At 35.3% G+C, this 11155-nt stretch overlaps 1 protein-coding gene across 4 annotated transcripts in view; it reads left to right on the plus strand.

Moving 5' to 3' along the window:
• The window catches only part of Fam204a (family with sequence similarity 204, member A), a 31191-nt gene extending 20237 nt beyond the window's left edge, over window positions 1-10954 (plus strand). For all 4 annotated transcript variants that reach the window (XM_013021978.1, XM_013021979.1, XM_013021980.1 and 1 more), the window contains exons 7-8: window positions 9806-9912; window positions 10219-10954. In XM_013021978.1, coding sequence (XP_012877432.1) covers window positions 9806-9912; window positions 10219-10270 — 159 coding nt within the window. In that variant the 3' untranslated portion in view covers window positions 10271-10954. The remainder of the gene's footprint in view (window positions 1-9805; window positions 9913-10218) is intronic.
• Window positions 10955-11155: the final 201 nt, after the last annotated feature.

Consider the following 11155-nt stretch of genomic DNA (forward strand, 5'->3'; position numbering starts at 1 on the left):
GCTGAAGATCTGGGGGACAGCGCCCAAACCCAGAGTTCAAGCCCCACAACAGACAAAAAAAAAAAAAAGAATAGGAAGGTTTATTTTGGTGTTTTGTCATCCTGCTATTTTACAAATGGGAATTTTATAATATTGACTACATGTTTTCCATACTTCTTAACAAGTGAGATTGCTTTAGGAAATGCCTGATATTTTCAGCACTTATGAAGATAGTAAACATTTTTCTTAGTTGTCCTTTTCACATCCATATAAATATAACTCGGTTCTGGTAGAGCAAACTAAAGTTATTTAGTATGATATTAAAGAATTCTGATTTACAGGTAAAATAATCATTTGGGCTCTGTAATTTTTCTTGGATAAATGGAAAGACATCTAGAAAATGTTTGCTGTTCAGACACAGACATTGGAGAGACACTGATGCTGAATTAATCACCTACAAAGAATAATTAATATTAGATTCTTGACTGGACAATTTACTTTGAGGTTTGAATTCTCATATCCATCCCTTTAGTGACAGTCACTGTAGATATGATAGCGAGATTTGGAGATGTGTAAGTTTAGGATGGAAGTCCTTTATAGATTAAGTGTATACATTTATGGTAGGTGTCCTGTTGGAAACCAGATATGTTAGATTTTAATCAGTACTGTTTCTGTTGTTTTTTCCCCAAGAAGCAGTGACTGGTACCAGCTGATAAAGCCTTTGTTCTAGACAAAGATCCTAAAGTTCTTAAAAGCCCTTTCCAATAAGTCAAACAAATTTTAAAATTTGTAAGACTGTGAGACCAGTAGGGCAATATCCATTTTGGGAAAAAATAAATAAAGCTAGAAGTAGAGTCATGTGTGCAAATATGCCTTGAAAACAGTTCTTCAAAAACAGTCTGCCAAAATAAGTTGTCAGTGTGCTGTTGTCATGACATAGCAAGCATTCCTTAAATGCAGGATAACAGGAGGTAGTTAAATTGAGCTTGGTTTTCTTGTCATGGTGAGATGCTCTAAACCTGCCCCTTTTATTGATTTAACCCTTTAAGGGGAAATAAAGAGGAGCTATAGACTTAAGTTTATGTCAGACTGATATAATTTCTAATTGGGCGGCGGCGGAGGTTTTCTTTTTTTAATTTTCTTTAAAAAAAAAATTGTGCCATTCCTGAGGCTTGCACTCAGGGTTTGGGCTCTGTCCCTGAGCTTTTGTTGTCAAAACTAGCATCATACCACTTTGAACCACAGCTCCACTTCCAGTTCCAGCTTTTTGTGGTTAATTGGAGTTAAGAGACTCACAGACTTTCTTGCCTGGGCTGGCTTTGAGCCTTAATCCTTAGATCTCAACCTCCTGAGTAACTAGGATTACAGGTGTGAGTCACCTGTACCTGGCTGAAAGTTTTTCTTAAAAAAATAGATAGATAGATAGATAGATAGATAGATAGATAGATAGATAGATAGATAGATAGATAGATAGATATCACCTGTACCTGGCTGAAAGTTTTTCTTAAAAAAAAATATAGATAGATAGACAGACAGACAGACAGACACATAACATGCATGATACAAACATACACACATTTGAACATATTTGTGATTTGTTAACTTCAGACTTACACAAATCCATCAAAACAAATACTTAGAAATGAAGTTCTAAAGCCTAGATTGAACTAGGTAGGTAGGAGTTAGGTTATATCTCATACTTTGTAAGAGAAATTCTCGCTTAAGTATTTTCTTGTTAGCTGCTAGAGTTTAAAACCCATTCGGTCTGGCAGCAGAGCCGTGTTCTCCCCGAGAGATGAGTCACCCTACATTAACTAGATGTACTCAGCAGATTTCAGTTGTACCAGTATACTGTCAAAGCAGAAATGAATGAGGGCTACTTGTAAATTTAATTTGAGCTTGTATAGCTTATGCCCGATTAAGCCTTTACTGTAAGGAATTAAAACAGGATACTCATTGGCAGCATGAAGTAAACTAGACTTTTTGAAAATACCAGTACTTCATGTTGTGACAATATAATAATATTGTGCAACCTGCAAAGAGTAGTCATGTTGTTCTTTGAGGATTTGCAAGATATTAGTATTCACATCTGAGATAGTTTAGTTATAATCCTCTGCCATCCTCAACAGGCCAAAACCTTTAGATTTAGTGATAGGATAAAATGTCTCATTTTTTAAAGCTTATTTTATCTAACTTATAAATGAGGACCAGGACAGTGACTGACTATTAAGCATAATACTCATTTAGGATCTAACCAAAGTGTCACAGGTAAAAATGATTATATGTATAGTTTTAATATTAGCCTTTTTATAGATATAAGTAGGATAAGTTAAACCCCAAATTTAATAAAGTGGGCTGTTTTCAAAACATAGATTCAAAACAGATTTCAAAACATTGTTTGTAAATATTTTTGTAAAGAAGCTAGCTTTTTAAAATTAAACTTTGAAGTAAATTGCATTCTTTCATAGCTAAGTAAATTCAATGTTCACTAAATTTGAGCCGAGTATTAATTTGTACCCTATGCTCTGTATTTAGACCAATTGCTCAAAAAAATCTGCAAGTGTTTTTCCTAGTTATGTATACATTTGAGGAGATAGGTTCTGCTTTTTATGTTAACATCTGAAAAGGAGTCCTTCAGAAATGTTCTGGATGCTATAGCGTGTGCTCTAATATTCAGGATTTTTCCAAGTCAAGTTTATTATTAGGCTTTGGTTTTCCTGAGAGGGTTTGACTACATACAATCCACCCTTTTTCATCTCAGTTGTTACTTTTATGTAGATGTAAGTGCTCTTGATAGAAGAAGAGCTAAATTCCCCCTCCACATGGAACCTTCTCGAACAATAAAAATTTGACAGATTTATTCATCAAAGTACCTGAACTATTATCACATCTGGAGTTGAAATTTGAAACATATACTCAAATTTTCAAACTTAAAATTTAGAGTTGCTGTCAAATCTAAAGTTATATCTGGTCAGAGCTATTATGTTTGTAAAAAATAGCAATGAAGCAATTCTTTTATTTCGGAACCCTTTAATCTATACTCCAGAGAATAAAATTGTTTTCATCTCATTTTGTGAATGCTTTCTTTGAGTAGAAATATCTTGGAACCAAGTTTCTGAGACAAAAACAATCTGCTCAGATGCAAAGTTGAACACTGTATTCCAATTAGCTACTGGAAAAGCTGATCACGGGAACCTGTGACCCTACTGAAGCAGGGCTGGTCCTTTCTATGCTCATAATTACTATGTTTTCTAGCCACAGAAGATAGGGTAAATATGTTAAAAATGCATTGCATGTTGTTTGTTTGGGTATGTTAAGAATATAAATTTTTATCCATTTCAGCATATTTTATGAAAAGATTTTACTTTGATGGAAATTATTTTGTTGTTTGCACTAGGGATGTGTATGACAAATTCTAATTATAGATTTTTTTAACTTAGTTATTTTGTTCAGAATCTGCAGTTTCTTGGAAAAATATATATTATAGCTTTCTAATTTTACTATTCTGTATTTGAATGATTCCTTGATGTTTCATTTATTTCTCTTTCTAGCTAGGTAATAGAGTTCAGTAGTGTTTTCTTTTTGGCCTGTTTTCACTGGTTCGCAGTGGGAGAGAATATTGGACACCAGGAGGAGATGTAGGCCATTGTTTCTAAGCGGCCTATTGGTCACCTGGGAAGGTGGGAACTCTGGCCCTTGGGAGATGTATAGCTAACAGAGACACCCTTAGCTTAGCTTGGTCATCGCTCAGTGCTTTTTCACTTAAGCATTCTTCCATGTACCATTTTGTAGTCTGCCCATAGTCTGCAGGGCTCTAACATGGTTGTTGAAATTCTTTGAAGCCTTATTCTCCCTAGTTCTTATTTGTAATTCAATTGTAACATGTAGATGCACACTTAGTGCAATGTATGGAAAATAAGCTGCCTGTCCAAGTAAGAGAAGGGCTGCATGAAATCCTTCACATCTAGTTTAAAAGGTAGGTTCATTTCCATACAAAACTGTGCAGAGCCTTGAGGTTGGAGCATAGTAGTCTCAGAAAAGTGAGATAGGTGTTCAGCAGTGGGTTTTCTTTGGGGTTTTTAGGTGTGCTTACTTAGATCTCATTGGATTGTGGGAGTTTTCTTTTAACCTTCAGGGTCTGGTTGGGCGATCACCTTGAACAGCATTCCTTATGCTCTCTTTTAATTATGTTTATCTGTGCTTTTAACTAACCTTAAAAAAGATTTCAGATGTTACAAGTCTAATTAAAGAGACAGACAAAGCACAGTTTATACTGTAGATTTTTTCTGCAGTTCAATTAATCAGCATGTTTTCTCTTTTAATTAAAACCATTTTAGTAAATTAAAGCCCACAGCAAAACACATATATAATTTGTTTGTAATTAGCTCTTAATTGGTGGTAGTTGAAGCTTAGCACCCTTGGTTTCTTTCTTCATGATTGCCATTTTATTAGCAGCCAGTCATTAATTAATCTTTTTCTAATTAGCTTATAAAACTGTTGATGGCACATTATTGTAAATGTGATTTTAAGTTCAAAGCTTGTTAATAGGCTTTCTTACTTAGAAGAACAGAGATAAAGAAATTGCTGAAAACAGTACTACAGTTCTTTTAAAAACTGTCTTTCTTATGGGGGCTGTGTAACGCATCTAACAGCTTATGGTTAATTTCTTAATGCTTTTTTCCCCTTATGAATGGAATAAGTTGCTTGAATATAAATGTGTATATCCAGGAGTCATTGCAGTGGTAAAACATCTTTTTTCCCTCTTTTGGAGTATTGTTATCTACATGTAATATGAAGTCTTTACAGTCATCATTAAAACAGGTGTTATATGAACTATTTCACAATGAATCAGAGTATTTGAATCAGAAGTATATGTGAGTACAGGTATAAATACATGTGTCTTTGTCATAGGTTTTTAAATCGGAATTTTTAGGGTTATCATTGAAATAGAGTAATACGAAGTTATAGATATAAAAATAAATGAGATATATGTAGTCATACATATAGACACATGTATACAAACATGCAAAGCTATTCCAGCCTGTGCATTTACATTTTAAGATTAAAATGAAATGAGAGCGAAATGACGTGATGTAAAATTAGCGTTATCTGACTAGATCCAAGGCATAGCTCATCTGCTGTCATCAGAGCACTGGCATCCCAGGTGTGCCGGTCCAGAGGCAGACACCCTGAGTTTACTACAGCAAGCTCCATATTAAATTGTGGTTAGAGTGAGACACATTAGACACATTATATTCTTCTGTGAAATTTACCACCAATTTCGTAAAACTATTTAACCACATGGCATTCTGAGCTGTTTTTTTAAAATCAATTATGAGTGCCAACTTTTGAAAGTTATTTTAACAACTGGCATTACCCGTCATTGGAAATCTTGCTCGTATTTGCTTCTTGAACTTCATATGTTATTTCAACTTTGGCTATGTTTTGCTTGTTTCTTAGAAGGCATTTTAGGATGCTATGCAAGAGACACTAGAAAGGGATAGCTGACAAGGAAAAAATTAAAAATTGGATAAGAAGTAAATGAATAATGTCATATTACTAAAAAGATGAGAGGCTAATTTGTGCCGACTTTTTGCTAATTTTGTTCAAGCCTCAAAATGAGGAGCTGTCACCCGTTCTGTGTAGCACTGATGACAGTGCCAATGATCCATGAAATAAGCTGCCGCTGGCTTTGTTCTGATAAGAATGAACAAATCTGCACAATGTTCGGCTCCCAGAATCTCATTTTCATACTTGCATGCAGGCTAAAAGAAATAAGCTGTTTGCAGGCTTGATTAATCAGACATTGGAGGGGTTTTTGTCTCTTTGATCTCTTTCGTCTCCTAGGTAACTTGCTTGACATTAATGTTGAGCTTGAGTAAAGACAATCAGGAATTGTCGACCAAACTGATATAAAAATTAAAGACCTTAACACTTTAAGTACTCCAGTAATGGTTCCGCTTTACTTCAGAAAACATCTGTTTTCATTTAATTAAAGAACAAAAGAGAATGGCATAAATATTTTTCATAGAGACCTATTATTCCATAAAAAGTTAAAGTATGATAATTGGTATTTTTAAGTAAGTGCCTTGAAAGTGTTCAAAAAGGAGGAAAACTTCATAAATCTGTTACAAGCTAGTAATTTTGAGCTAAGTAAAATATTTTATGAAATGGATAAGAAGTTTATAGTTGTGCTAGATTAAGCTGTTTGAATCAGATGCTTCAAATGATTACCAGGAAACTTCTTGCAAGAAAAACTAACTTTATTTTGAAGTTTGTCTTTTAAAAATATGTGCCATGTTATAAGGATGTGCCATTATATCTATTTTACAACCCTTATATGATTTACACTCGCTAAACCTGTAAAATTGAAAGGAATTAAAAAAATGTCGCCGTGCAATTGCTTGAGGTTATGCAGACGCTTTTACAAATCTTCCAAGTGGCTGTAAAGATGAATGCCTCAAGGGTCCAGCCAGGGCCCTGCTTTTCCAACCAGCTAAAGCCCTTATCTTAAATCCAAGCAAAGTACCATTAATCTTTTTGAAAGACCTTTTATGGCTTTTAATATATCCCAAATTAGAACATTTTACACCCTTGGTTCCTGAAATATGGTGATAAAAAGCCTTTAGAGCTTAATTTTCCTTACCGCATGCTCTGACCAATTTGCAGTTCTTTGTGATAATGTTTAGACACCTTAATTAAAATGCAGCAAAATATTGGATGTTCTATATGGAAAATGCTGATACTTTGGCTGCACATACAAGAAATTTTGTATATATTTTGATTCATTATAAAAAAAATCTTCCCACATTGTGTTGCTGTAGTTATCTGATGACCTAAAACAGTTTTTTTTTTTAAATATCAAAACCATTGGCCAAGCTTTTGTGGTATTTACATTGGGTAGGAAGATGCATTTTTTTCTTTGTATAGAAGCGCAAGGGAGATTCTTGTCCGCCTGTTTTATTTGTTTGTAATTCCGAAGCATAGCACGATACTCTTTTATATCCTGCAACTCGGTTCATCATCGTGACTGGAACACTGCATTTCTTCTCAGCAGCTTCCACAGAAGATCTTAGTTTTCTTTTATATTTACGAATATTCTTGTTTGCTTTCTTTCTCCACAGAAGTGAAATACATTTGTTTTAAACATGTGAATGACACATAAAAGCAGTGACTTTACCATCATTGCAAGTTAAAACTCAGTTTTTCTGTAAATATATGGACATAATGTACATAGATCAGATCTGTCTAATAGCTATCTGTTAAAGAATATTCTAGTTAACCTAGACCATGGCAAAATGGAGTTAGAAAATAAACCTTTTACAAGAACAAGTCCATTTGTTGTGTGTATGTGTGTGTGTGTGTGCCTGTGTATAGTTCTATGTATTTAGTTGGTTCAGAAAAGAATGGAGCCCTTTCCTATGAATACTTGCTTAAGCATTCTCATGATTTATATTTTGAGGTTTATGCTGAGTCCTGAGAAAGATGTTAGCCTTTACTGTGATGCCATGTGTCCTGGCTTTTTTTCCTTAGTCTTACTGAAATAGGAGAATCATTCCCATGTGACCAGGGCCAGATGAGGAGTCTGTAGGAATCAAATGACTGCAAGTGCAGATACTGAGGTGTGTTCTGAATCTAGGAAACCCAATGAGAGAAATTTTAGAAAGTTAAAAATATAAAACTGTACCTTAATTTGCAACAGTTTTAGAAAATAATTACATAGTAATTGTACATTGTAAGTGTGATTCAGATATTTGTTTCTTACCCAAAGTATAGGTTGAATTTAAGTATAAAAATAGCTGATTGGGTCTTAAGATGGGGGAGACAAGACTATCACATAACATTTTCATTTGATATGTGATGCATAGGAATAGAAGGAATGGAAAAATAATGGTGTTTTACCTTCAGAGGTTGGGAGTGGATAAAAGACTAAATGGCCCACATGAATGTAGGCAGCCCATTGTGCATCTTCTTCTAAGTTGCATTTTGTGGCAGGGGACAGCTTTTTAGATGTCCCATTGTACCTGCACGTGTCCAGTCCCTCTTGCTTTTAGATGGAGCTCTGTGAGCAGAAATGATGTCCAATTAGCCTAACCCAGCTGGCAGGTGCTCACTTGACTTTTTGCTTGTATTACAAGTGGCTAAGGATTATATCTGAATGAAATTCCATCTCTATGTTGTTCAGTGGCTAGGAATTCTATCTTATTGAAAAAGGATGTGGTAGCGTCTACTCAGAGTTTTGTTTTCTCCTTGGATTATTAATCTCTTTTTTGGGGGGGGAGGGGGTTGATTTTGGTGAATTTTTGCTGATAAGAAACTGGAATAAAAAGCCAGCCAACAGAACAAAGCCAGCACTGATGCAGTCATGTTTTTCCCTCTCCTGCAGTTTTAAGAGCAAGGCCCTATGTGGTTCATGACTGTGTCTCTGGCACCCAAAACAGTGCTGGTATAGAGTTTGTAGAAAGTTGAGATGAAGACGATGGCAATAGCACAGCTGGCATTGGTGTGGGTTTTGAGTAGATACTGAAGTTGCTTGCATTCTTGAGTGGGTTTTCAAGTAATGATTTGTCTTCCTCAGAAGCTTTTGTGTTGATGCTCACTAGCTCAGCACCTTGGTTTGTCAGCTTCCCCCCATTTGTTTGTTTTTTACATATATAGTCTACTGTACTAAAATCTATTTTTGTTTCTCATTTATAAACTCCAGCCAGTAGTTGAGTACCACTTGTCTGCTTTGTCCTAAAGGAAACTGCTCACTAAGATAAGATGCAGACCTCCCTTTCCTAAATTGTCTTCTTCTTCCCTCCACATATCCCCTGCCTTGCTGTTAGCAAGCAGATCCTTGAAACTAAGGCTTTGATCTGTTAACTATAGAGTGGCTTCCAGGTCATTGCTTCTTTTTCCAGGTCTTCCTGCCTACTAATGTGTGTTAGGTTGAATGAAGGAACAGAAAAGTCAAGAAACACCAGAAAGATTTTTAGCCTTTGTCATTTAACCTGAGTTCTTACTGTATCCATTGTGATATCCATATAGAAATGTGTTTAAAAATACAAACTCTTGGAAACTAGAAGGTGTGAGCTTCACAGCTCTAGAGGTGCTTGTTATGGGAAAGCTCTGCAGCCAGCACAAGGCAGGAAATGTGGAATGCAGAGACTTACTGATAGAGTTAGGGAAGACTTCTGGGGTGGGGGTTCATTTTGAATGGATCTTGTAGGACTGGGGGTTGAGTGCCAGCGGCATAAACAGGATCCTGTCCAGGGAATACCTGGGTCGTGGAGGCTAGCCTCTTCATCTTCTAGCCCCCCCTCCATGTTCTTTTCTTTCTCAGAGACTTAAAAGCTCTTGCCCATCATGCAGAGTGCATTTATGAAGTAGTAATTAGCTTTCCCATGTTTTATTAATCCCATCTGTGACTGCCAATCAGCGCTTCTGATCAGCATGAGATAACTGGTGTGACCGCACTGAGTTGCTGTAATTCTAGCCCAGAGCAAAGAAAGTTGATGTCTCTGTCAGTCTGTGTGCAGCTTATCAGGCCAAATTCCTGTTCAGCCTACAGAATTGCCGGGATAGCTTGAAGAGCCTCATTACTACCTTGGTGGACCCTTGAGGGGCCTCAGTTTGGGAACAATTTCCATCCAGGAGCTGTGCAACTAGAGTCTTTAAGGATGGAAGGGAAATAAGGACCACAGCTATGTGTTAATTACAATTTGTTCCAATTTGTCAACATAGCTATGTTTCCCACGTGTTCTTAATTAGTTGAATTACAGTTTTTGAATTAGCTATAATAATTATTTTCAAACATTTTTCTTTTCTCCCTTGTAATTTTTAGCTTGGTGTAAAAATTGCCAAAGCAATTGCTTGCCACAAGTTTGTAGAAGCCAAAAAGGAAGCTGAAAATTCACAGGCTGCTCGAAAGAAGAAGAAGCTGGCATGGGGGTAAGTTTACTTAGGATTTCTGCAGTAAATATACTGACATCCTAGTTGTTGGAGAAAGCCTTCTGTTGCGTTTGTAAATCCAGTTTGTAGGCAATTGGTAACTTGTACTTTTAGTGTCATGTTGAATGTTTATTAGATTGTGAGTGTGGAAGCATTTCTTCATTCTCTCTGATGTTTATTCTGCAAACAATGGAGGATATGAAATCTTCAGATTTATTTTCTTTAGTCTCTAGTAGTAAACATGTTTCTTCAGCAAAATATTTTTATTTTAGAAATACATTGAAATTTTTTTGTTCTTCATTTTAGGTTTGAAGCAAAGAAGAGATGGGAAACCAAAAGCAACATGGGATATATGTAACCTTGCAGAGCTCAGAACACTTACAGACTCACATACTCACATTAACAAAACTTTCCTGCTTAAATTGGAAATTGATCGAAGTAGGAAAAAAATGTGCATAAAACTTAGGCGTTGATGATCAACTCTTGGACTTTTTCTAAGGCGTTTATTCTTGAAGTGAATGTTTTTTGTTATTTGTGTAAGAAACTAAGCATACACAGAAAAAAAAAGTATGGTTTTTTTTTTTTTTTTTACTTATTTATTTGCATAGACCTACAGTCTAAAATCAATCTGCTTTTCATTTGTTTGGTATAGCAAAGCCCGTGAGGTCCTTGGACTTGCTTTCTCTGTTCTAGGCATGACAACACTGATTCTGGAATTATGATTTTAAGATTGTGACAATTTTTACAAATAATTTTACTTAATGTCATAAAAACAGTTGTTGATCCCTTACTGGCAGCAGTAGAATTGATATTTTTATGGTCACATAGTACAATAATTTTTGTATATCTTCAGATGAGATAATTATAAAAGGGGGATAAAATGTAGTATGTAGAGGATGGTTTAGTTTCAGCTCTGCATAAAAATGTAATTATCTCAGCTTTGTCATTCTTTAAATTATTAGATGATATAGCTACATTAGATGTATATATTATACTAGATGTATAGTTTTATTAAACAGCTAATTATAATTCTAAATAACAACTGAATTGTCTAAGAACTAGTTTGTTTTATACTTCTCTTTCCCATTACTACTTAAAAGACTAAGTAACTTACTGAGGCTAAGGAGAGGACTGGCACCCTAGCAAGGAGTTTTCATTGGGTGTCTGTTCACATTCTTTATGGGAAGCAGCTTTGAGAACTCATATGACCAGCTACACTTGGATGTTATGAAAAATGAGTTCT

This window comes from Dipodomys ordii, unplaced genomic scaffold, assembly GCF_000151885.1.
Source record: "Dipodomys ordii isolate 6190 unplaced genomic scaffold, Dord_2.0 Scaffold58, whole genome shotgun sequence".
Taxonomy (NCBI): Eukaryota; Metazoa; Chordata; class Mammalia; order Rodentia; family Heteromyidae; genus Dipodomys; species Dipodomys ordii.